At 46.7% G+C, this 27,389-nt stretch overlaps 1 protein-coding gene across 1 annotated transcript in view; it reads right to left on the minus strand.

Moving 5' to 3' along the window:
- Positions 1-27,389, minus strand: part of RERE (arginine-glutamic acid dipeptide repeats) — a 205,705-nt gene that overhangs the window by 58,151 nt on the left and 120,165 nt on the right. The window contains 6 exon segments of the mRNA XM_087944422.1: positions 1,466-1,565; positions 3,238-3,362; positions 3,557-3,605; positions 20,021-20,125; positions 21,163-21,259; positions 22,790-22,895. Of these exon segments, the coding sequence (XP_087800548.1) occupies positions 1,466-1,565; positions 3,238-3,362; positions 3,557-3,605; positions 20,021-20,125; positions 21,163-21,259; positions 22,790-22,895 (582 nt within the window).

Consider the following 27,389-nt stretch of genomic DNA (forward strand, 5'->3'; position numbering starts at 1 on the left):
TTCCTATTCTGCTCTATTCCTATTCCTATTCTGCTCTATTCCTATTCCTATTCCTATTCCTATTCCTATTCCTTTCTGTTCTGTTCTGTTCTGTTCTGTTCTGTTCTGTTCTGTTCTATTCTATTCTATTCTATTCTTCTATTCTATTCACCCTGGGAAAACCTATCCCCACATTTTGAACATGGAAGGCTTTTCTTCCCTGACCCCAAGTTTGAGCCAGGTCTGTGAGCTGGTCTGGCTTAACCGAACTGCTGGGTCTAACTATTCAGAAAAGAAAGATAATTTTGGGATTATTTTTCTGAGGATTCACGAGCCGCCCCCTAAGCGAAAGAACCCAATTCCCAAGGCGAAAAATGCACCGCCTAAGAGGGGATAATCCAGAGTGTGATCAAGTTACTGAACTCTCAATTTCAGTTCCCGAGAAGTCAGGGACTTCTTGTCCCACACAAGAGCAGGGGCCGGCCAATTAAAAAGCTGCAAAGAAGCCTGGTGTCAGCCTTGGAAACCATTTTGTTACTTGAAAGCTTCGAGGCTGCCCCATTCAGGGCCTGGGAATCTGGGAGGGGAGGATTTCCTAGTGAAGTAGAAGGTTAGACACAACAACATTCCTTTCTCAGAGAGTCGAGGACAAGTGGCCCTGCACCTGAAGAGGTATGTCTGGAGCAGGGGTCCCCAAACTTGGCAACCTTAAGACTTGTGGGCTTCAATGCTCAGCTATGCTGGCTGGAGAATTCTGGGAGTTGAAGTCCACAAGTCTTAGAGTTGCCAAGTTTGGAGACCTCTGGTCTGGAGGGATGTCAAGATATGATTGGGCCATGTGATGGACTGATGGATGCAGCGGATGGATCTTTGATTTCTCTTTTGGGAAGGGAAAACCCAGAGCGCTTGGATTTGGGTTTTCCCAAATGTGCCAATATGACAACTCTAATAAAATGGAACCTTGAGGAAATTATTGTCTCAGTGTTTATCGGTTTGGAGTTGGTTGATTGGAACACTGACGCCTGTCAGCGTTCCAGATAACCTCAACTCCCCCCAATAACTCCGAGAGAGATATCTTCTCAAAGGTTCCTTTTATTAGAGTAGTAAACTGGCACATCTCGGAAATCCCGAATCTGAAAGTTCTGAGTTTCCCATCAATAATAAGTAAAATATTACAATTCCACCCCCTGCACCCATCATTTCATCACATGCCCCAATCACTTGAGACATCCCCTCACCCAGGTGCCGAAATAACATGACCTTGAATTAGAAAAACAATGTTATTATGTCTAACCATATAAACTCCAAGAAATTCCTCCCCCCTTCTTATTTTCCCAGGCTCAAGAATGCGGCAGCGTGGAAGTTTCTGGTCCTAATATGACTTCTAAAGCTGACACACCCTGGGATGTGAGGGGGGGGGGGGAGCAGAGGAACTCAGTTAGAATGTCTGAAACGTTTATTTCCGGAAAGGCGGAAGTTGGCTTACTGTGTTGAGTGCGTTGAGGGTGGTGTCGTCCCGGGAAGCCGCCACACAGCCATCTTCCGTCGAACCGCCGTCGCACATCCCTGCGAAAGCCGCCATGCTCCTTTGAGGCCAAAAAGGAAATTCGGATTTCAGCAGGTTGCAACCAGTCTTCAAGGCGAAGCAAGCAGAGCCCAAACAACATTGACGGATATTTTTTTCACCAGGCTGAGCCACCCAGCTTAAAGCAGGGATTACAGGTAATCCTCGACTTATGACCACAACGGAGAACAGAATTTCAGTTGCTGAGTGAGACAGGGCTTAATGGAGTCATTCCCGATTTTATGACCTTTTTTTGCCACCGTTAAGGGAATCTGTATGAACTGTTGTAAGTTGAGACTCCCTGCAGCGGCAGTGCAGTGGTTACAATGCAGTACAGGTAGTCCTCAACTTACAACAATTCATTTAGTGACTGTTCAGAGTTACAACGGCGCTGGAAAAAGGGGCTTATGGCCGTTATTCCTACTTACGACCTTTGTAGCAGGAGCATGTGATCAAAATTCAGATGCTTGGTAACTGGTTTATACTTACGACCATGGCTGGGTCCCAGGATCCCCTTTTACAACCTTTTGATGAGCAAACTCCACGGGGAAGCCAGATTCACTTAACCACTGTGTTACTCATTTAACAATGGCAGATTCACTTAACAACCGTGGCAAAAAAAGTCATAAAATGGGACAAAACTCACTTAACAAATGCTTAACTAAGAGACATAAATTTGGGGGCTCAATTGTGTTCGTAATTTGAGGGCTGCCTGTATTGCAGGCTAATTCTGCCCATAGCCTAGAGTTTGATTCTCAGTAGCTCACAGTTGACTCAACCTTCCATCCTTCCAAGTTCATAAAATGAGGACCCAGATTGTTGGAGGCAAGAGGCTGACTCTGTAAACTGCTTAGAGAGGGCTGTAAAGCACTGTGAAGCAGTATATAAATATAGGTGCTATTGCTATCTTCCTTCCTTCCTTCCTTCCTTCCTTCCTTCCTTCCCTCTCTACCTCCCAGTGCTTAGGATGTGGTATTGCAAGCTAACTCTGCCCACTGCTATCAGTTCGATCCTGACTGGCTCAAGGTCAACTCAGCCTTCCATCCTTCTGGGGACCCAGATTGTTGCAAAAGGCTGACTCTGTAAACTGCTTAAAGAAGGCTGTAAAACACTGTGAACAGTATATAGCCTAAGTGCTATTGCTATCTTCTTTCCTTCTTCACTCCCTCTCTCCCTCCCTCCTTCCTTCATTCCCAGTGGTTAGAATGCAGTATTGCAAGCTAACTCTGCCCACTGCCAGCAGTTCGATCCTGATCAGCTCAAAGTCGACTCAGCCTCCCGTCCTTCCGAGGTGGGTAAAACGAGGACCCGGAATGTCGGGGGGCAAAAGGCTGACTCTGTAAACTGTTTTGAGGGGACTGTCAAGCTCTGCGAAGCGGTATATAAGTCTACGCTCTATTGCTAAGACAGTGCCCACTCCTGAAACGAATCAGAAAGGGCAGGGGGGGGTAAAAACTGGCCTCTTGGAGACACCCCAGTGCAGCCCAGCTCCCTTTCTGAAAATGGATCCGGGCTTTCCAAGCTTCCTCCCTAATCTGAAGAAATCGTGGCTCCTTTGGAGGTGCATTTGTGCGCGGATGTGCCAAGCAGGGGTCCAACTTTGAAAAGGAAGAGCAGAGGGGGCGCCCGGTCGGTTTGGGTTTGCACGAGGTCCTCAGCGGGCCAATTTCCGAACGTGATTGACTCGCGATTACCTCGCCGCCCGCAGGTACATCAGCAGGTCGCAATCGTTCACCCCGGGCATCCAGACCAGCTCTTCGTGACGCGTCACCGCGTCCCCATCTCCGGAAGGGAAGGGCTGCAGCTCAGGGAGCTTGGCCTGGAAAGAAGAAGGAAGATAAATCGGAGAACTTCTCCCCTCCCTTCACACCGACACTTGACGCAAACTTTTCAAGTTGAGAAAGTCTAAGGAAAAGCTGCTATATTCTATTCTATTCCTTCAAACGCTACCATGGGTGCAATGGCTTTTTGTGTAGAAACTGCACAGTGATGCGATGCTCGGGGCAACCTTACCTGGTGGCTGGGCCCAACCCGGATTTCTCCTTGGGTGCTGTTCAGCCTCCTGCAAATTAAAGACACAGAAGGGTTAGTCAGATCACCCAGACTGGGCCGTTCTGACCCACACCCTTTTCCAACAAATCCAACACAATCCAAAAGGAACAGAAACCTTTTAATGCTTCTGCAAAATGATTAGCTGTGATGAGCACAAGCCTTGCCAAACTGTGCGAGACAAAAGGTAACAGACAAGAAATAATTTGCAATACAAGAATCTTCAAATGCAAACTCAGGATACTGGAATGTCCACGAGGCTGGAGTCTCAAAACGTTTTTGCCTTCTGCAAAGAACATTCGTTTCACACCTGGCCTTTATCTGCTTGAAGGAGGGGCCATTACCTTGCAGCCTTACTCCCGAGTCGCCCGTGCTGTTGTAACTGCTCTTTCCTACGAGCAATCCTGCGTGCACACGCACATTGGGCACAGGCTCCTCGGGAACCTCCTCATCGCTGCTGCCAGCCCCTACAATCTCAGAAGGCAGCAGTCCACTCCCTAATGGTCCTGGCCCCTCATCTGAATCCTCGCTCTCCTCAGCTGTCCGCACCTACTGCTGGCTAACCACAACAATCCTCTACTTCAAGAACAGGAAAGCTGCAGTCCCCCAAGTTGTCAACTGACTACAATTCCCAGAAGCCCTCACCCCACAGGAGCTGTGTTGCTGGAGGAATGCTAGAGATGCCCCATGCGCAGCGCTTGAGCGAATCCTCCTCCTGCTGCATGTCACTGGAACAAGAGGCGCAACTGTTCTCAGAAGGCACAGAAAGCTGGGTTACTTCCCAAGTAGGCTCACAGCGGTGCAACGAAGCCGCTATCGGTGGACATGTGCTGGTTAGAAGGTGATGGGGAACAGCGCATGATCCTTGGGCTTTAACATTCAGGAAGGGGGAGGAATGGAAAAGAGAAAGGAAAGGAAGGGGAAAGGAAAAGGAAAGGAAAGGAAGAGAAAGAGAAGGAAAGAAAAAGGAAAGGAAAGGAAGAAGAGGGAAGGGAAAGGGGAGGTAGGGAGGGAGAGGAAGAGGGTAGAAGAAGGGGAAGGGTTCTAGAGCAGATCCACTGAAACATTATGACCAATCTGTCCTTGGGGTCACTGTACTGGGTCATCTATTCTGACCCGAAAGCTGCTACTCCTAAATAAGATCATGTTTCTTGGTTTGGCAGACACTCAACTGTGGGGTCCTCCTTGCTCTCTGAGCTTGTTGGCTTTCTTGCAGACGTTTCATGACCCAACTAGGTAACAACATCCGTGCACTGATCCTCACATCACTGCATGGATGAGGTTACCCTAGTTGGGTCATGAAACGTCTTGCAAGCAAACCCAACACAGCTCAGAGAGCACCAGAGACCTCCCCCATAGTTTAACCCTGAGTTACAAATATTCTCTTCTACGGATACTGAACCCCCTGCCCCCATTTCAAAGCCCCACGTTCTAAACCCAAGAAATAATCCTGCCCCAGGCCTTCTGCCTCAGTTGCATGAAATCCAGCGGCAAGGAAAAAGGTCCTAATGCTTCAAGGCCAGTTTATTATTACCTTTATTGTCAGAGTACAACATGTGTACAATGAGAGTGGCTGAGCCTCCCTTCGTGCACCCCCCCCGCCTAACACAACTCACAGAGAGGACCGAAGCCCCTAACCCAGCCTCAATCTTATTATGCCATGTGACCTTGTTGCATAACATGCCAGCCCGCAAGTCTATCATACGATGTTGACATGAAAGTTATTTTCCGTTCAGGAGTCTTGACAGCCCATGGGTAGAAATTGTTCTTCAACCTGTTGGTGTGCCTGGCTATGCTTCTCTAATCTCCTTCCACTTCTAAGGCAGCGAGCCCTAGCGAGGTCATCTAGTGGTATCAGGGAACAGCCCACGATAGTTTGTGCTGTGCTCACCACCCTCTGCAATATCTATTTATTCCGACTGCTAGCACCAGACCAACCTTTAATTTTGGGGGAGAAAAAAACCCTTTTCTCTTGTGCTTTGCAATGTGGGTCTCTTGCTATGCCGGATTGATTTCAAAATGGCAACGTTGGCAACTGAGTGCTCTCCAGTCTTATTTTTCCTCTCCTCTCTCTCTCTCTGGAAATTCATGGTGAGGCAAGAAAGGGGAAAGCTGGATTATTATGTAAAGAGGGAGGGAGGGAGGGAGGGAAGGAGGAAAAAAAAAAAAGCCACCGCAAGAATAGAAACCGATGTTCCCGCAGACCAAGCAAGCTAGGTGTAATGTCATCTTTTTCTTCAGGTCTGTCTCTTTTCTTCCACCGCTGGCTGAGAGCGAGGAAAAACACGCCGGCCTTTTCTTCCCCGACACCTTCGGGGACAATGGCTCTCTGCCCAGGAAAGCCTCACATGACAAGAGCAAGCAAAACAAAAAAAAACAAAAAACAACCCACACGCAACAAAAACGAAACAACACCCCTCCCCCCTTTCCTTGTGATCTTCGTCGGCAGGGACGGGAAAAAAAAGGCTGGGATTTTTAGATGTTGCCTTGGCAAGCTAGGAGCCAAGGAGGGAATGGAGCCGAGAGACAACCGAGCATAATAATTTGTGTTCTATTGCATTGATGTGCATTTATGGTGATGTGTTCTAGTGCATTTATGACTGCAGGAAGTACGACTTCAGCAACAGAGGGGGGGTCAATGCCTGGAACGCACCACCTGACTCCGTTGTTACATCCTCAACCCCCCCCCCCAAACTTTAACCTTAAACTATCCACTATTGACCTCACCCCTTTCATTTTTTTAAAAAATAAAAATAAAAAAACTTTTATTGAAAATTAACATATGAAAATTTATACAAATATATCTATAAAAAAAGTTGATACATTTCATCATCGCTTTCTTGACAGTACAATCAATATGATAAATACGGTTAATACTTGACAGTTAATAGTAATATTATTAATAATAGTTAGTAATCCGTTAATATTAATAAAATCAGTAATTCAAATATATCGGTCAGTAAATCAAAAAGTATAAAGTTAGCACTAAATAACTATGTGTGTGTGTGTGTGTGTGTGTGTGTGTATGTGTGTGTGTGTATATATATATATATATAAAGAAAAGAAAATCAGGTATAAATCTATATAATCTATGCATTAAACTCTATATTCTATAACGACCTCACCCCTTTCCTAAGAGGTCTGTAAGGGGCATGCATAAGCGCACCATTGTGCCTCCCGTCCCTGTCCTATTGTCCCCATTGATTCGTACCTGTTTCCTGTATTCCTATTCACGTTCATACTATTATCTTGTAAGTGACTGACAAATCAAATAAATAAATCAAATAAAAAATAAAGGAAGGAAGGGGGGAAGGGAGGGAGGGAGGGAAAAGAATGGAGGGAGAAGAGAAAAGAAGGGAGAGAGAGGAAGGAAGGAAGGAAGGAAGGAAGGAAGGAAGGAAGGAAGGGAAGGAAGGAAGGAAGGAAGGAAAAATGGAGAAGGAAGGAAGGAAGGAAGGAAGGAAGGAAGGAAGGAAGGAAGGAAGGAAGGAAGGGAGGGAGGGTGGGAGGGAGGAAGGAAGGAAGGAAGGAAGGGAAAAAAATGGAGGGAGAAGAGAAAAGAAGGAAGGAAGGAAGGAAGGAAGGAAGGAAGGAAGGAAGGAAGGAAGGAAGGAAGGAAGGAAGGAAGGAAGGAAGGAAGGAAGGAAGGAGAATATCCACTCCCAAGAGGTCTGTAAGGGGCGTGCATAAGTGCACCATCGTGCCTACTGTCCCTGTCCTTTTGTCCCCATTGATTCGTACCTGTTTCCTGTATTCCTATTCATGTTTATACTTATACCTATTATTTTGTAAGTGATTGACAAATCAAATAAATAAATAAAATAAAATAAAATAAATATGTTACACTGCATTTTTAGCACCGCCGTTCTCATAGACGTGACCTCCCCCCGGCTTAGAAGCAAAAGCAAAATGAGACGTGCTCCAAAAAGAAACAGGATGTCTTGGATTCGCAAGGCTGGGAAAAATTAGGATTTATTTATTTTTGGGGAAAGGTCCCTGGAAAATACAGGTAGTCCTTGATTTATGACAGTTGGCTTAGTAACTGGTCGAAGTTTCAACGGCACTGAATAAAAGTGACTGATGTCCACTTACAACTGGGGCAGTGTCCCCATGGTCACCTGATTTATATTTGGATGCTTAATAACTGACTCATATTTATGACGGTTGCAGTGTCCTGGGGGTCATGCAATCTCATTTTGCAACCTTCTGATGTGCAACAGGGAAGCTAGATTCACTTTAACAATCGTGTGACTAACTTAACAACCGCAGTGATTCACTGAACAACCATGGCAAGAAAAGTCGTAAATCGGGGCAATCTGACCAAGGTTTCCTGAGACTGTAATTAAGCACACACTTAGTCCAAACAACTCTTGTTTTACTTCAACGCAGGGAATTATGTGCATTCCCAGCCCGTAAATAGTCCCCCGAGATAAGCACCCACCTTTCTCTCCTTTGGATTGCTGCCAACAACTAAGTGCCAAATTAACTGTTAAAAAAACCAACCGAAGTACAAAGTCCACACAGAGTTTCAAGGATTAATCCAAACAGAGGGAACGACTTTGCTTCCTGCAAAGGTTTCTCTACCTTTGCACCTCCTTTATACCTGATGGGAAGGGCAATCACCTCCCAGCCTCACTCCCGAGTCGCCCCTTTTGTCTCAGCTGCTCTCACCTTCTAGCAGCTCTGCGCATATGCGCACTGGGAACAGGCTCCCTTTGTTCCTCTGCCTTGCTGCTGCCAGACTCTGGAGGCTCTGGAGTCAGCACATAATTCCCAGATAGTCCTGGCCCCATCTCTGCATCGGACGCAGGACCCTCATCTGAGTCCTCCCCAGACTCCCAGACTGGTCCCCGTTCTTCCCCACCTTCCGATTCCGCTGCCGTCTGCACAGGCTGCCGACGAACCACAACCAAAATTCTTAACAAATTTCTCATTTGGCAACATAAAATTTCGGACTCAATCGTAGTCATAAAGTTGAGGACTACCTGTAACATTTCCTGCCAGGAAGGATGTGCCCAGATTTAGGGGTCACGTTTTGCTTCTCAAGTGTTTTGGAAGCGCTCCAACTTTGGGGGGGAATGCACGAAGAGAAGGGGGCAGGCTAATTCTGTGTTCCTCAAATGCCTGCTGGTGCCACCTTGTCGGGCTGGGAATGCTGGGGGATGCAGTCCCATGCCTGTAGGCAGAAAGAGAGAGAGAAAGCTGGGTGGGTCTGGAAGAGGAGGAGGAAGAGAGGGCATCGTGGGAAATGCACGCCGGAAGGTAAAATAGCCAGGAAAGAGATCAGCAAGAGGACTGTTGCATCTGCATGTGTGAAGGAAATGGGGAGATGAAGCTTCCGCCACCTCACAGGGTTGTTGTCGTGGGGGGAAATAGGAGAAGGAAGGAACATTCGCTATCGTTAGACCCACAGACATTAACAACACCTGTAGATTATGCAACCAGCCCAAAAGAGAACAAAAAGACCCCAGCAATCAGCACCACGATCGGCGTAACTGCAAGACTAACATCAGACCAACAATCAAGTAAACAATATCCCAGTCAAGAAACTGCCAAAGAGCCATCAGTAAACAGCCCAAATTAAAGAACCACTAAGGCCATCTCCATCAACACTAACAAAGCAAACCTCATTCCTTACTTACTCCGGCAATGATGATGTTATCTAGTTGGGTAATGAAACGTCTGCCAGAAAGCAAGCCAGCTCAGATAGCACCACCTCAATCTGATTTTCTCAGCAGGTGCCACGGAAGATGGAAGACCTGTCTCACAGGTAGATGTTTTCCTGGCACGAACTGTGGAAGAGGAAAACGGGGGGTGGGGGGTGGGATGCAGCTTGTGGTAGTGGGCAGCATCTTTTGGCCCCTGATCTGATCCCAGATGGATCAGTCGACCTCGAGGCAAATCGGTTGATCTGGGAAATGAGGTCAGGCCGAGCCACATCCAGAGTTGGTGGGCTGTGTTTCGAACTTGCAGCTCCTGGGACTTCACCCCCCCACCAGCCATCATCAGCCAAGGAAGGGGGGGAAAAAAGAGACTCACCACGAACAAAACAAACAAACAAACCCAAAAACAAAATGCTTTTGCCAATTTCCCACCTGGGAGAGTTTCAAAGGGACTGAAAAACAATAAACAGCACCACGATTACTAATGGCTTCCCCAGCCTAGAAAAGCCATTTTTCCCAATAGAGAAAGAGAGAGAGAAAGAGAGAGAGAGAGATGATGATAAAACCAAAGAGGCATTATTTATTATTTATTATTATTAGTGCAATATTAATGCAATATCAGGGGGGTTTTCCAATTCAATGTATAGAAGGATGTGTGTTTGTGTTTTTATTTTTTTATACTTTATAATGGACATCGAAGATGGTGAATTTATTTTGTTGTATGAGGTGCAATGACAAATAAAGTAAGATAAACTATTGTTTGTTTATCTATTATTATTATTTATTATTTTAAAAAGCGTGAAAGAGGAATATTTTTTTGGTACGGTCTCTCGTAGAGAAATGCACAGGATTTATTAATTAATGTATTAATTAATTAATTCATTCATTCATTCTGGGGGGGGGCGTGGAAAAGGATGAGGGGAGGAAAACAAGAGGGAAGGGGGAGAGGGGTTTCGGTGGAAGAGTGGGCGCGGGATGCGAAATCCGACACCAAAAGGGAGGGGGAGAAAGAAAAAAAAAAAGCGATGCCACAAAAGTGGTCGCCATGGCAACCCCCAACTTAATATTTCAGCCCTTTTCTCCAGCCGCAGTGGATTAAATATAATGACAAGATGTTTCCCCCCAGCCTAAGGAGGAGGAGAAAGGGGGGGGGGGGAGGGAGAGAGAGGGGGTTGGGAAAAAGAAGCAACCTGTTGCCATGGCAACGTTGTCGCCTATCAAATAACCACAGGGGCTGGACAGGCTGGGCCGCAAAAAGGAATATCAAAAGGGAGGGAGGGAGGGAGGGAGGGGCCTCCCCTCCCACCAGGACAAGGGAGAGGTGGGAGGGGGGTGAAGAGGAAGGGCACTCCACCTGGAGGGAATTGCTTTTGGGGAGGGGATTAAGGGGAGGAGGGGGGAGGCAGGAAGCTTTGATGGCCAACCAGGTCCAGCAAATCTCCTTGAGCCCATTTTGGGAAGCAGGAGAGAGCTTGGGCCCAATTGGCCCGTTTCACAGAAGGGTCCCATCAAGTTTCTGCAGAAGAGGCCCGGAAAGCTTGCAGCCTCCTTTAATCTTGGGGGGAGGGGAGGGAGGCCCAACCAACACCAAACACCGATGCTTCCGTTGCAACACTGAGACGATGGGGCTCACCTGAAGCAGGTGAGACCCTCGTTTCTTGGGGTGGGGGGAGGGGGTTTCCCGGCTGCTGCCTGTTGGCATACAGTGCTGGAATGCTCCCAGGGACTGAACGATGGAAAGACGCCCGATGGAAGGATGCCCCCATTTCTCCCTCCCCTCCCCCATCCAGGCTGCATTGCAACCTTGCGGGTCCCACACCTGGCCTGTGCTTTGGACGTGCAAACGCTTCCATTTTTACAGGAGGAGAAACTGAGGCCCACACAACCTTCCCTCTCTCTGTGTGTGTGTGTTTATCTGTGTGTCTTTCTATTTCTTTCCTAGGGGGTTGCAATGACACAACCAGCAAAGCAAAAGCCAAGCGGGCTGTATCCCCAACCAGGATTTTAGCCAAGCAGAGCAATCGGGACATCAGACGGTGGGAGATTCCCAGAGGAATCTGGATGGGATTCCTTCAAATATGCAGGAATTCCTTTTGGGGGGGGGGTGTTTCGTGGCATCAGCATGGATGAAAACTGCCCTCAGGATTGAATGCACAAGGATGAAACTAAACATACTTGTGGCCGGCATTATTCCGGGGTAAAGTTGTTGGAAATGAAGCAACCATTGCCTCCTTAACGCTAAACGTTACGGTTATTAAATTATAAAATGAAACAAATACTTTATCCAAATCAGGAACTTGCAAGCCGTCTACATTGCAAAATTTTACTGCTTGTCCATACAGACCTTGTTGGTCTTCCTGAGCCCCCCACTTTTTGGGGGGGGAGAAGAGACCAACATTTGATCTTCTGCAAAATTGGAATAATTTTGAGCCTCCATTTCTCCCCAAATTCGCTTCTCAACCCTGGTTGAAAGCCAGGAATTTTGCTTTCGGGATAGCCTCGGTGAATTTTAATTTCACCACAACACAAAACAGGTGACATTTAGGCCCCCCCCCAAAAAAAAATAGGGTTATGAAACAAAATTCTCCCCAAAAGAGATGATCAGAATTAGCCAGAGGAGGGGGAAAGATCTGATTTTGGCTTTTCCAGATCGCAGGTGTCCTTCTGGATAAAAATCCTGCCTTTCTGAATGCTTCTCTCATTATCCCCCCCCCTCCCGTTCGCGGGATGTGACCAACTTCATCTGAGTTGATGCCAGAAAGTGGGCAAAAAAGGATGTCAGGGCAAAAAACGGTTGCCGTGGCATTTCCTGGGCTCACGCACTTGCTAAACCATGGCTTGGGGAGTGAAGCCACAATGTGTGCACACAGCCTTCCGGAGCAAAGCAAACCACGGGATGGCTTAGCCATACAGAGAAAGTAATCCCGACGCAGAAAAAGGTTACACAGAAGTAGCGTGGTTGCAGAAAATGGGGGAAGGAGGGAGGACCGAGAGTTTGGATCCCTTCCCCAAATATCCCCCCCCCCCCTGGACCTCGACTCAGTTTCTGACCGTCTGGATTCTGGAGCTAACACCAAATCTTGAGCAAAAATAAATTAGCGTTTGAAAGAAGGCAATCTCTCTCTCTCTCTCTCTCCCCCCCAAACACACACACACACACACACACATCCGGACAATTGCAAAAAAAATAATAGATATCTCCATTTAAGATGCGTCACGGTAGATGGGAAGAGAATTTCAGAGGAGCCAAGGAGAGGGACGCAACACGCCAGCATCCTAAAGCCCTACCTACCCCTGTAACTGGTCACAAAGCTATACCTTCAATTTAAAAGTTTCGCCTTGAGGACTAGAAACTTGGCTTTCGTTAGCTGCCCCAAACATTCCCAACTCCACGCAGGGCCCCCCAAAAGCCGCCAGGATCAATACCCCACAGTAACAATCTGGCTGCCTCTTAAGTTACTTGTCTCAGGACGGGCTGGGTGGTCTCGTGAGGACTTTCCCCCCCGACCCCAATTCTTTTTGTCTTTTTTTTTCCTGTCCGTTTTGCAACAGCTGGATGTCCCCCGCCATGCTATCCCCCCCTGGGGTGTGTGTGTGGCTCTTGTGACCCGGCCCCACGTCCCGGTTGTACTTCCCACCTGTACAGAAAAGGCTTCTGTATTTATGAAAAAAAATAGGCTCGTTCCTGTGGTTACAAGACGCCTGTGGATTCTCCCCCTAAGTTGAATGGAGCTTCCCAACTCATGAGATGGGGGGCAGGGGGGGGACACTGGATCCATGCCCACCTTCCCTGAAAGGGGAGGCGTGCCTCCACATCCCTGCAGGTGGGGGGGTGACTTCCTCCACCCCATGGAAAGTTCTCCCCGATGGATGGGGTCCCGGAGCAGCCAATCTGGAAAGGCCCCCTTGCCTTCCCCCCAAAAAGGCCGCCTAGCCGCTGAGCAGCATCCTTTCCCCATCCCTGCTAGGGGGAAGGGGGAAGCCTCCCCCTCAAGTCCCCCCTCGCCCCCGGCCCTCCACTCCGGAGCCCGTCCAGGCAAGCCAGCCAGCCAGCTAAGCAAGCAAGCAGACAGGCATGTTGGGCTGTCAAGAATCGTCCCGTCCCTCTTGCACCGGCAGCCAATGGCTACGGCTCTACGGAGCCTCCTCCCGCCCCTTTCGGAGACCCCCCCCACCCCACCTCCTCCTACCAGCCCTTGCAACCGGGACAGAGCAGGTGGGCTCGGGGACTGACTGGAGCCCCCTTGCAGGAGGAAGAGGAGGAGAGGGACAGGCTGGAGGGAGCTGCTGGGCACGTTGGCAGCTGCCAAGTGCCATCTTTGGACATGCAAACAGGGCTGGGAAAGGCAAGAGGGGTGGGTGGGTGGGTGGGAAGAAGCCCCTCTCGACCAATCCCTCCTCCCGGGCCGGCCAGCCCCCACCCACCCCTCCACTCCCCATCTGTTTCCACCCCCCACCCCACCCCGGTCTGCCTACCTGAAGGGGCCAAACAGGTCATCCATGACAGTGACAGCTTCGGCCGGGCGCTGCAGTGATGCTACCTGACCTTGCCGCCTCTCTGTGGCTCTCCAGGAAAGGAAAGCCCCCCCAAAAAAATAAAAACCCCAGGAAAAAAAGAAGAATCAGAAGGAAGGGGGGGGGGAGAGAGAGTCTGCCTGCTCCTCGCCCCCCCTCCCCAGCCAACTAATCAAAATGGAGGCCCATGCAGTTCCGAGAGGTAGACCCGGGCAGAGCTTTCGCCCGAGCTCGTGTGCGTTGACCTCGGCACCCGCACGCAGGACGCAAAAAACTTCGCCCTGAAAGACTGACAGCACTGAGCATGTGCTGTGACCCCCCCCTCCTTCCTCGTCCTCCTCCTCCTCCTGTTTCCGTAAATAAAGCACCGCCAACGGAGGCAGGGGGAGGGCTGCAGCACCACCAGCAGCCCAGCACAAGCGCAGCGACGAGGAGGAGGAGGAGGAGGAGGAGGAGGAGGAGGAGGGCGGCTGGCGGCGGCTGCTTCGCCTAGCAAGCTAGTGTGCAGGGAAGTGGGGCCTTGGCAAGGGAGTCTGAGACGGGCAACGGCCTGGCTCCTCCGTGCAAAGGGGAGAGGGAGGGAGAGAGGCTGCAGGGGCAGGGAATCTCCCTCCCTCTCTCTCCCCCCCCTCTCTCTCTCACACACACACACACAAACGCACACCCCTACCTGGGAGGGAGACCCTCCTGCCAGAGGGCTCCAGGGGCAAAAGTCAAGTTATAAATAGAAGGCCAGGATATATACCCTGCTTTTCCATCAAGGGAAGCTGCTCACAGGGGCTCTCCAGACAGGCTAATTCCCTAAAGGCTGGTGTGTGTGTGTGTGTGTTTGTCGGTGGGCACTGAAATCCAACATGCTCAGAAGCCCCCCCCCCATCGAGCTTGGTGGCATGACCCGAGCAAATGGCCAGCAGCTTTGCAGCCCTTCCCAAAAGGTTTTCAATGCACGGTCTGGGGAGGAGGGAGCAGAGGGGGACAACAAGGAGGAGGAAGCAACAGGGCAACTGAAGCCAAGAAATCAGTTTGAGTGAGTGATGAAGGGAGGAAGGAGACAGAAAGGGAAGGAAGGAAGGAAGGAAGGAAGGAAGGAAGGAAGGAAGGAAGGAAGGAAGGAAGGAAGGAAGGAAGGAAGGAAGGAAGGAAGGAAGGAAGGAAGGAAGGAAAACAGAAAGGGAGGGAAGGAAGGAAGGAAGGAAACAAAAAGGGAAGGAAGGAAGGAAGGAAGGAAGGAAGGAAGGAAGGAAGGAAGGAAGGAAGGAAGGAAGGAAGGAAGGAAGGAAAACAGAAAGGGAGGGAAGGAAGGAAGGAAGGAAACAAAAAGGGAAGGAAGGAAGGAAGGAAACAGAAAGGGAAGGAAGGAAGGAAGGAAGGAAACAGAAAGGGAAGGAAGGAAGGAAGGAAGGAAGGAAGGAAGGAAGGAAGGAAGGAAGGAAGGAAGGAAGGAAGGAAGGAAGGAAGGAAAACAGAAAGGGAGGAAGGAAGGAAGGAAGGAAACAAAAAGGGGAAGGAAGGAAGGAAACAGAAAGGGAAGGAAGGAAGGAAACAGAAAGGAAGGAAGGAAGGAAGGAAGGAAGGAAGGAAGGAAGGAAGGAAGGAAGGAAGGAAGGAAGGAAAACAGAAAGGGAGGGAAGGAAGGAAGGAAGGAAACAAAAGGGAAGGAAGGAAGGAAGGAAGGAAACAGAAAGGGAAGGAAGGAAGGAAGGAAACAGAAAGGGAAGGAAGGAAGGAAGGAAGGAAGGAAGGAAGGAAGGAAGGAAGGAAGGAAGGAGGAAGGAAGGAAGTTCTAGATCGATTCAAACATGGACTTGTGAGAATAAGGATGGATGGAAAGGAAAATAAGCTGATCTTACGGAAAGGACAGAGCGAAGCATTATAAGACATTTTACCCAATCCAGAGACAAGCATCCCCCAGTTTGAATTACACCGTATCAGAAAGATCAGACCCACTATTGGTTCTGCTACAGTACCTCCAACAATAAAATAGCATTCCTGTTGGATCTTGGTGAGATCTCTTCCTTGATTTGGCCTACCTCGAAGGGTTGGCATTTCGTTCCCTTTCGCAGTGGTCCTCCCGGGAGCTCTGGCAACTTCCCCAGACTCCCCAGCTGTTGTTCCCTCTTCTACGGAAGGGTTAAGGCCTTGCAACCCTCCTTTCTCTTTCTCCTATTCTATTCTATTCTATTCTATTCTATTCTATTCTATTCTATTCTATTCTATTCTATTCTATTCTATTCCTATTCTATTCTATTCTATTCTATTCTATTCCTCCTATTCTATTCTATTTTCTTTCTCCTATTCTATTCTGCATTCTATTCTATTCTATTCTATTCTATTCTATTCTATTCCTATTCCTATTCCTATTCCTATTCCATTCCATTCTATTCCTATTCTATTCTATTCTATATTCTATTCTATTCTCTTTCTCCTATTCTATTCTGCATTCTATTCTATATTCTATTCTGCATTCTATTCTATTCTATTCTCTTTCTTCTATTCTATTCTATTCTATTCTATTCTATTCTATTCTATTCTATTCTATTCTACATTCTATTCTATTTCTGCATTCTATTCTATTCTATTCTATTCTCTTTCTCCTATTCTATTCTATTCTATTCTATTCTATTCTATTCTATTCTCTTTCTTCTATTCTATTCTATTCTATTCTATATTCTATTCTATTCTATTCTATTCTATTCCTATTCTATTCCATTCTATTCCTCCTGTTCTATTCTATTCTATTCTGCATTCTATTCTGCATTCTATTCTATTCTATTCTATTCTATATTCTATTCTATTCTATTCCATTCCATTCCATTCCTATTCTTTCTTCTATTCTATTCTATTCTATTCTATTCTATTCTATTCTATTCTATTCTCTTTCTCCTATTCTATTCTATTCTCTTTCTCCTATTCTATTCTATTCTGCATTCTATTCTATTCTATATTCTATTCTGCATTCTATTCTATTCTATTCTATTCTCTTTCTCCTATTCTATTCTATTCTATTCCATTCCATTCCTATTCTTTCTTCTATTCTATTCTATTCTATTCTATTCCTCCTATTCTATTCTATTCTCTTTCTCCTATTCTATTCTATTCTGCATTCTATTCCATTCTATATTCTATTCTGCATTCTATTCTATTCTATTCTATTCTCTTTCTCCTATTCTATTCTATTCTATTCCATTCCATTCCTATTCTTTCTTCTATTCTATTCTATTCTATTCTATTCTATTCCTCCTATTCTATTCTATTCTCTTTCTCCTATTCTATTCTGCATTCTATTCTATTCTGCATTCTATTCTATTCTATTCTATTCTATATTCTATTCTATTCTCTTTCTCCTATTCTATTCTGCATTCTATTCTATTCTATATTCTATTCTGCATTCTATTCTATTCTATTCTATTCTATTCTATTCTATTCTATTCTCTTTCTCCTATTCTATTCTATTCTATTCCATTCCATTCCTATTCTTTCTTCTATTCTATTCTATTCTATTCTATTCTATTCTATTCTATTCCTCCTATTCTATTCTATTCTCTTTCTCCTATTCTATTCTATTCTGCATTCTATTCCATTCTATATTCTATTCTGCATTCTATTCTATTCTATTCTATTCTATTCTCTTTCTCCTATTCTATTCTATTCTATTCCATTCCATTCCTATTCTTTCTTCTATTCTATTCTATTCTATTCTATTCTATTCTATTCTATTCTATTCTATTCCATTCTATTCTATTCTATTCCTCCTATTCTATTCTATTCTCTTTCTCCTATTCTATTCTGCATTCTATTCTATTCTGCATTCTATTCTATTCTATTCTATATTCTATTCTATTCTCTTTCTCCTATTCTATTCTGCATTCTATTCTATTCTATATTCTATTCTGCATTCTATTCTATTCTATTCTATTCTATTCTATTCTATTCTATTCTCTTTCTCCTATTCTATTCTATTCCATTCCATTCCTATTCTTTCTTCTATTCTATTCTATTCTATTCTGTTCTGTTCTGTTCTGTTCTGTTCTATTCTTTCTTCTATTCTATTCTATTCTATTCTATTCTATTCTATTCTATTCCTGTTCTTTCTCCTATTCTATTCTATTCTATTCTATTCTATTCTATTCTCTTTCTCCTATTCTATTCTATTCTATTCTATTCAGCATTCTATCCTATCCTATCCTATCCCTATCCTATTCCATTCCTCTGCCAACATGGCGGTTGCAATACGGGATCGGGTGCCAGGTAGTTCTACGAGCTTGCAACAAGCCAGGGGGTGCTGCACCCTCACAATTCAGTAATCCTCCCCTCCCACCTCCAATTCTGAGCATCACTTCAAGCTACCAGCTATTTTTTTTTTTCAGCCAATGCAGGAAATTAAAACCAACGCATGTTAGGATGGCGATTCAGAAACCGAACGAAAGGAGTGTTCTGACCTAGGCTTCCTTAGAAAGCATAAAACACAATCTCAGTCCTGGCAAAACCTCTTTTACTCCCATGGCTGTCTTTCAAGGGAATGTTGAGGAACACCCACCTTATCGCGCTTCCAGAGAACTAACTGCCAAGCGCAGGGCAAGGCCAAACTGGACACAGAGTCAAACAGAACTTTTCAAAGCTTGAACCGACTGACGAACTAACTGCTTCCTGCAAAAGCTCACGTCCCCTTCGCTCCTCTTTGATGTCCTATGGGAGGGGCCAATCCTCTCCGAGGTGTGGCCTTACTCCTGAGTCGGCCCTGCTTTCTCGATTGTTCTGGTCTTCTGGTAGCCCTGCGCATGCGCAGGCTGGGAACCGGTTCCAGAAGCTCCCACGCCTCACTGCTGTCCGAACCCAAAGGCTGCTGCCGACTGCCAGCCTGCCCTGGCCCCATCTCTGCCTCTGATGCAGAGCCCTCGTCCGGCCCTTCCTCAGCCTCCAGAACCAGGCCAGGTTCCTCCCCAACCTCCTCGCTACTATCAGACTCTGCTGCCAGCTCCATCAACCGCTGGCAGGTCCCAACAAAGGAGAAACGTCATTTGAAAACAGCAATAAGGATTAAAAAAAAAAACCTTCAGATGTGACAATGAAGCCACAGAGAGAATTGCAACTGAAACAGCCTTTTGTGTGTGTGTGTGGGGGGGGGGGGAGACTTTGTTGAGAAGGTCCGTTCTGCTGAGAGACCTGGAAAGGGAGTCACCACCAAAAAGGCCCTGGCTATATTTGCTATCGATCAATTTGATCTCCACAGCAGGACAACAGGTTTAAATCTGAACTCAAAACACTAGTGTTGTTTCAAACCATACTGTTCTGACCCAAACCTTGTTCCAAGTAAACAAACACCAAACAGAGATAAAAGCAAAACCTTTTAATGCTTCTCTGCGAATTCCGTTTAATTCACGGTTAAAAGGCGATTAAAACTAATTGTCTCTGATAAGAATGAGCCTTGCCAAGTTGTGCAAGGCTGCCAAAAACACTAGATTAAGTTGCCAAGAAATATTCCAAGCAAAAAGTCTTCAAACACAAACCAAGATAGTCTGAACTTCCACAAGGCTTGAAGTGCAAGAACTTCGTTGCTTCCTGCAAAGAACTCCAGTCTCTCAGGCTGGTTTTTATCCCTTAAGGGAGGGGCCATTACCTTGCAGCCTTACTCCCAAATTGCCCATGCTGCTGCAGCTGCTCTTTCCTACAAGCAGCCCTGCACGCATGCACACTGGACACAGGCTCCTTGGGGGCCTCATCACTGCTGCCAGCCTCCACAAGCTCCAAAGGCAGCACTCCACTCCCTGATGGTCCTGACCTGCATCCCACACAGGCCCCTCATCTGAGTCCTCGCTCTCCGAGACCTCAGCTGTCCACACCTGCTGCCGGCGAACCACAACACATACCTTCAAGAATTCATACATGGCATTTCCTTGGAGTTTAGCATACCTGCCACCTGCCTGGATGTTCTCCCTCTCTCTTAAACACAGAGTCGATTTAAATCGTATTTTTTTTAAAGAGCAACTGTCATACCTGTTCCGCAGCACCTCCACCAACAGTCTCAATATGGCAGAATATACAGCAGGAGGGTCTTCAAACTTGACAGCTCTAAGACTTGTGGACTTCAGCTCCCAGAATTCCTCCTCCAGTCGTGTTAGAGCTCAGGAATTCTGGGAGTTGAAGTCCACAAGTCTTAAACTTGCCAAGTTTGAAGACCCTTCAACAAGAGAGGACGGTCTTTTGCAGGGATGTGAATTATTTCTCAAGGAATGAAGTAAAAGCTGCTTACCTTGTCTCTGGATTGTAGCCCAGGATATAGAAAAAGGAGTCAATGCGGGCTTTGAACTCTCTAGCAGCAAAAATGTCGGAGAAATGGGAGATGTTACACTTCCCCCTGCAAGGAAGGGAGGGAAAAGAAATATCAGATTAGGCGAATCACGGCTTACTTCACAAAGAACACCCCCAAAAACCCTCAAAACTGGTCCCACATTTTTAAAAAAATTCTTCACTCTGAGAGAGATGCCGAATCTTATATATAAAGGAAGAATTCTTTAAAATTCTTGTTTCTCCAAAAATAAGACCCCGTCTTACATATTGTTTTCCACCAAAAAGGCACCAGGTCTTATTTTCGGGGGGAAGTCATCCACTGACTAACCTCACTTGTGCGTGTCGACACCGCCCCCAGCCGGCCTCCTTTTTGCGGTCAGAGGCCTTCAGGAACTTCTTCTTCTTCTCAGCCAGCTAGGCTTTCCTGAAGGCCTCTGCAGCCCATAACTGAGCTCTGGATCGATCCTGAGCTTTGTTCTCAGCTCCAGAGGCCTTCAGGAAAGCCTTGCCGGCTTCAGAAGAAATGGGTCGGCAAGGCAGGTGTCGGGGTGTGTGAAGCCTGGCTACAACTGTCCTAAGCTAAGTAGTAGGGCAGCTCCACCACCTCCCATCCCCATGCTAGCTTAATTTTCACCCGAGCAGTCTGGAGTGGGTGTGATCTTAATTAGGGCTTATTTTTGGGGGTAGGGCTTATATTGGGTGCATGTGTAAAAATCAAGCTAGGCCTTACTTTCAGGGTAGGTCGTATTTTCAGGGAAACAGGGTCATTTTATTTATCTTTTTTTTCTTTAACATCCCTAAGTGCTTAGTAAACAATATACGGTAATGGTATACCAAATAGCAGTATCATTATCAGAATTGTTTGTAAAATATATTGACCCAGATAAACGAAGAACTTTAATGGGATACTCGTTTCTACTGATTTCAGCGTTCGAATACAATTTAGCAACCCGCTGAAATCGCAGGTTACTTCAAGCCACTTGTCTGGAATGGTATATAGGGCTTCCTGCCTGTGCAGGGGGTTGGACTAGAAGACCTCCAAGGTCCCTTCCAACTTCGGTATTCTGTTAAAATCATCTCTGGCTTGGGTTTTTAGCTACTCACCTGAGGGCAACAGCATGGTAAGTGTCAACGTAGTCCGAAATGAAAAGCTCTCTGTTTTTGATCACGGGGTCTGTGATAACCAGCTCACGCCCAGAATCTGTGGAAAGAAAAGCCCACACATTTTCTAGCAAGTCCCCAAAAAGCCAGTTATCGTGTTTAGAGCTATAAGGAGGGGCCAAAACTTTGCTGTTCGTGGAGAGGATCCTGCTTTGGATCTGAAGAGGTGTAAGGAAAGACCAGAAATAAAAATATAATTATATATATATATATAAATAAAAAATAAATCTTTGACAGATGGTCCAAGCCGGAACAGCTGGTAATGAAAACAGCTGGACCTGATCTAAGGCCGTTATGATGCTGTCACTCTACATCAGGTCTGCCAGGTTTGGCTTGGCACCTCACAAGCATCTCACCATCAAAGGCTAGTTTGGCTGGGGTGGGTGGGGGTGGTATAGATGGGCAATAAAGCTGTGTGTGTATATGATGCGAAATAGGGAGAGGGGAATGACAGGGGATAAAGACCTCATAAGCTCAGAACTGGTTTGTACCAGGCATCCAAGGCCAGGCTCCCTGAGGAAAGAAATGTGGATTAACCCCAAACCTCTCCGCATTCTCAAAATACTTCAGCAAGTTTCAATTGGCTGAAGATGGACTGGTCATGGGGTATTTGTGTGTGTGGGGGAAGGCTGGGAGGAGGCAAAACCTTGAGCACGAGAAACCCAGGTCTAGCCGGACTTTTCTGCCGCAGAATCTTTCGCTTCAACCCAACGGAGTCGAGGGTCTTTCTTTCCTAAGGTATCAGACTGGGGCAGGCCTGACACTCTGGTATGGATCCCAGATTACTTTTCTCAGGTTTCCTTTGGGACCCAACGGCTTCCTTTTGCGCCCATCATGTTGGGAACTGAAAGGCCCACAAGAGATTCAGCCGTGGAGCTTCCTTTCCCCAAAAGTCATCGTGCAGTTCGAGAGAAAACAACCAGCCCATAAAACATGGCGTCTCCCTTTTTCTTTTGAAGTTCTTGTTCCAGCTCTTGCGATCAAAGGAAAAGAGCAGGACTGGGAAAAGGTCTTCCCCAAATGGGGAACTCTGAAAAAGCTGTAAAGGGAAGCTTCCACGCTCCAGATGGTGATGGTGATCATCATCATCTTCTTCTTCTTCTTCTTCTTCTTCTTCTTCTTCTTCTTCTTCTTCTTCTTCTTCTTCTTCTTCTTCTTCTTCTTCTTCCTCTTCTTCTTCTTCTTCTTCTTCTTCCTCCTCCTCCTCCTCCTCTCCTCTTCCTCTTCTTCTTCTTCTTCTTCTTCCTCTTCTTCCTCTTCTTCTTCCTCTTCTTCTTCTTCTTCTTCTCCTCCTCCTCCTCCTCCTCCTCCTCCTCCTTTTCCTTCTTCTTCTTCTTCTTCCCCTTCCCCTCCTCCTCCTCCCTCCTCCCAGATGTCTTCTCCCTGTGGCTGGAAACAGGTAGGAAGGCACTTTGGAAAGCTAACACTTAACAAGCTGGCAGCCTTGGGAATGCACCACCCACCTCTGTGTGTTTTCCAAAGGTAAAAATAGAATTTGAATGCCAAGAGCAGAAGAGAGAGAAGAGAACCCACTCAGAGGTACAGCAATGACTTCACCTCCCCCCCTTACCGTTTTCGTTGTGCCGATCCTGGACCAAATGTTGGTAAACGGAATCCGGGACTTCGGACTGGCGGTAGTACCACTTGACGTTCATGAGGAGGTGGTCCCGTTTGCTCTGGAAGAGAAGGAAGGAAAAATCGGTTATGAGGGAGCCAGGGATTGCTTGCTTGCTGACGCATAGCTCTTGTGGGCGGATGTGGCGACATGCTGCACGATAACTGGGTTATTTGGGCCCACGAGGGCAGGGAAAGGAGAACAAAGGGAGATCTCCAATGTGGCAACAATGCATAAGGACGACACACAGCATTGCACAGACACATATCAGAGGCTTTCCTTCAGGGGTGGGATTCTACCTGGTTGGACCAGTTCTATAGAACCGGTTGTTGCGATTCTCCGCAGTTCGGAGAACCAGCAAATCGCACCACTGGCTGGTCCCGCCCTGCCCAGTCACTCCATACCTGGCATGCACGCCATCCAACTTGCCTGCCTTGTGCCTTCACCTAATTTATTTATTTATTTATTTATTTATTTTTATTTGTCAATTGCTTACAAGGTAATAGGTATAAGTAACAACATAGTTATGAATATATGGATACATAGTTGCTATTTTTCCTCTTTTTTTCTTTTCCTGACCATCAGCTGTTCCGATTATCAGCTGTGAAGGGATATTTAGATTAGGTAGAAAGCAGGAGATCATTGGATTTCTTGCTCGTCTAAAAGCAGAGCTGAACCTTCCTTAGGCCTGAAGCATCAATTCCCTTCTCTGTCCTTCCTTCATCCCACTACTCTACTGCTCAGATCTCTTTTTTCTTTTCTTTTTCTTTCTTGCAGGGGGCGGGGAGGGGATGGACATGTAATACAGTAGAAAATCCAGCCAGTGGCAGCATTGTGTCAGGGAAAAAAATAATAATAATAATCAGGGTTGGGGTGGGGGTTGGACTTTTTACAAACTGCTTGCAATGTTGCATGGCTGGCACTGGTTTTTATTTTTTTATTTTATTTTGAAAGGTGGTCAAAATGAGAAAAATACTGTGGGGGGGGGGGGCAAAGGAGCTTAAAGGACTCAGCAGCTGAATCACTCCAGCCTAGAGAAAGGACCGCAATTAAATTTGAATTCTGGTGGTTTGATGGCCGGGCTTAATTCTTCCTGCTGAAGGATCTCAGATAGCAACAGGGCTTGGGGTGAGGGGTGGAAAGGACCCATTTTCCGCTAGAAAGAATGGCACAATGGAAGTAAATTGAGCTGGTGGTTCACAAATCCAGGGACAGGAAAGTGTGTGTGTGTGAGAGAGAGAGGGGGGGGAGGGAGGAGAGAGAGAGAGGAGGAGGGAGAGGAGGAGAGAGGGAGAGAAGGAGAAGAGGAGAAAGAGGAGAGGAGGAGGAATGGAGGAGGAGAAAAGGTGAGGAGAGAGGAGGAGGGAGAGAGAAAAACGGAGGGAGGGGGAGAGGGAGGGGAGAGAAAAAGCGGAGGGGAGAGGAGAGAGAGAGGGAGAGAGGGAGGGAGGGAGAGAAAAAAGGAGGGAGGGAGAGGGAGAGAGAGAGAGAGAGGAGGGAGGGGAGAGAGGGAGAAAAGAGGGAGGGAGGGAGAGAGAGAGAGAGAGAAGAGAGGGAGGGAGGGAGAGGTGTGTGTTCCATTCTAGGGTTTGGACTGGAGAATAGAGACCGCGGGATACTTTTAATCCTCATAATGGATGACTGGCTGGAAAAAAACTGATGGAATTAGCAGAGACGGCTAAATCGACTGCCTTAATCAAGAATCGCAGCTTAACTTTGCTTCCACTTGGAAACCCCTTCTTGGACTTTGTGCTTGAGGTGGGAAAAAGAAAACAGCCAAACTTTAACTTTGGGTTTTGCTGAGTAGATAGGTTTGTTGCTATAGAAATGGCTAACATACACTATTATGTCAATGTAAAAAGTGGAGGCTGTATTTATTACCTAATTCCTACTGGGCCTAAAAGAATCTGAAATCAATGCTTTTATTATTTTTTTCCCCCTTTCCCCTACATATGAAGAATGGTTGCAGGAATTGGGTACGTCTAATCTGTTGAAAAGAAGGACTAGGGGAGACATGATAGCAGTGTCCCAACACCTCAGGGGCTGCCCCAAAGAAGGGGGGGTCAAGCTATTCTCCAAAGCACCTGAGAAGGCAGGACAAGAAGCAACGGGTGGAAACTAATCAAGGAGAGAAGCAACTTAGAACTACGGAGGAATTTCCTGACGGTGAGAAGAACTGACAGTGGAACGACTTGCCTCTAGAAGTTGCAGGGGCTGGAGGTTTTTAAGAAGAGATTGGACAACCATTTATCTGAAATGATATTCTAATCTATCCTATTCTATTCCTACACCTATTCTATGTTCTGTTTCTATTCTATTCTATTCTATTCTATTCTATTCTATTCATTCTAATTCTATTCTATTCATTCTAATTCTATTCTATCCTATCCTATTCTTACTCCTACACCTATTCTACATTCTGGTCTATTCTATTCTAATTCTAATTCTATTCTAATTTGATTCTATTCTTATTCTTATTCTTATTCTTATTCTTATTCTTATTCTATTCTATTCTATTCTATTCTATTCTATTCTATTCTATTCTATTCTATTCTATTCTATTCTTACTCCTACACCTATTCTACGTTCTGGTCTATTCTATTCTATTCTAATTCTAATTCTATTCTCTTCTAATTTGATTCTAATTCTATTCTAATTCTAATTCTATTCTATTCTGCATCCCATCCCATCCCATCCTATCTGCTTCAGGCACCTTGGTCAGGCACAACACCCAATATCCCGCATTTCGTAGCAGGATTCCCAAGATCACAGATCAGAGCTATAAACTGGAATGGCCTTTTGGGCTGGCTATTTTTTCTCTCTGTTCCTGGCATGGAGGGGGGGGCAGTCCATCCCCTTCCACGCCTCGTTTCCTCTCCCCCCCCCCTTCAGCGCCAGGGCCGGCAACTGCTGGCTTGCGTGGGAAAACAGCGTACAGAAGGGTCAGGCCTTGCTAATCAGAGGTGAGCATCGTAACAGGAGGCAGAATTACACGGAGGAGGAGTAGGTTAGGCGGCCAAAGGCAGAGAGAGAAAGAGAGAAAGAGAGGGAGGGAAGGAAGGAGAGGAAGGGGGAGGGAAAGCAAAGCCCCGACAGCTGAGGCCATCCAGATGAAAGATTCATAATAGAATTTCACCACAGGGCTAGGTGGGGAATCTTGCATCTCGGAGTGTGAAAGTCGTTCACCTCTGGGTGTTTGCCAGGAGCCAGAGAGGGTTAGCTTGGGAAGCAGCAAGCCAGGCTTTCTTCCATCTCGAAAGCAGGCAAGCAGGAGATCACGGACCGCCGTTTCCGAAAGGGCTGGGGAGGGAGGAGGCTGGCCTGGCCTACGAGGCCACGGGCTCAAAGGGGCTCCCTGGGGCCACAAACCCAGCCAGAGGGTAGCTGAGGTTGCTCTCAGGGGCTTCAGAAGTTGAAATAAGGAAAACCAGGCACTATGAAGAGATTGGGCCAACAGGCAGAGGTGAGCAGGTTTAGTAGGCACTGCCTCTACGGACCCAAGTAAAAATTACCGGGGGGGGGGGGGACAGGGGGGCTTCTAAAATATAAATATTGATATATATACGCTGCCTTAAGCCCTCTCAGTTTAGCCCTGCAAACTGGATAAAAGACCTAGACGTTGATGTTACCGCACTCTGCACGGCTGCCGATTTCTTCCTGCAGTTCCCCACAATTTTTGTTTCTGAGATGACCACAGCTGTCACATCACCAATACACAATGATGGGGCTTGGGCTTGCCAGGGTAATCGACTATCCTAGTGTGATTTATCGGATGCTGATATGGCTGAAGGCAGCTACTGCGGCTTGTTTGTTGAAGAAATCTTGGTTAAAAAGGAGGCGCGCTTTGTGGGAATGCAGCCACGTTGAAAGCCAGCTGCTATTATGGAAGAAGGAAGGAAGGAAGGAAGGGAAGGAAGGAAGGAAGGAAGGAAGGAAGGAAGGAAGGAAGGAAGGAAGGAGGGAGGGAGGGAGGGAGGGGGAGGGAGGGAGGGAGGGAGGGAGGGAGGGAGAGAAAGAGGGATGGGGGGGAGGAGGGGGAGAGGAGGGAGGGAGGGAGAGGGGAAGGAGTAAGGAAGGAAGTAAGGAAAGAAGGAACGAAAGAAGAAAAGAGGAAGGGGAGGGAGGGAAGGAAGGAGGGAAGGAAGGGGAATCTAGAGAGCTAATCCTGATCTCCAAGCAAACTGATCATCATTACATCTACATGTAACCCAGGTCTGCCAAACAGCCTGCAGCCAGCAAAGTCTCCCTTCCTGTTCTCAAATTATAATAAACGCCCTGGGAGAGAAACACCCTTCCAAATGTGTGGAAAAAAGAAAAAGAAACACTTTTCGCTAATGTATGCTCTTGGGTGCCTTAGGAAGCCTCATCCTATGTCCCTGTAGCCGCCAGGCCGGGCTCCCCAAAAACAATCCAGCCCACCTATCCTGGTGGTGTATTCCATACCCTTTCCCAGTTGAATTTTCATCCTAAAGATCCAAGGCTGTATTAAATCAGCCCGGTGTTCTCCCAGTTCAACCTCCTTGAAGAAGTTTGTCTGAATTCATTTTACATTTAC

The sequence above is a fragment of the Notechis scutatus genome, chromosome 16, assembly GCF_049901735.1.
Source record: "Notechis scutatus isolate UNSWTSFEM ecotype Mainland chromosome 16, rNotScu1.2, whole genome shotgun sequence".
Lineage (NCBI taxonomy): Eukaryota > Metazoa > Chordata > Lepidosauria > Squamata > Elapidae > Notechis > Notechis scutatus.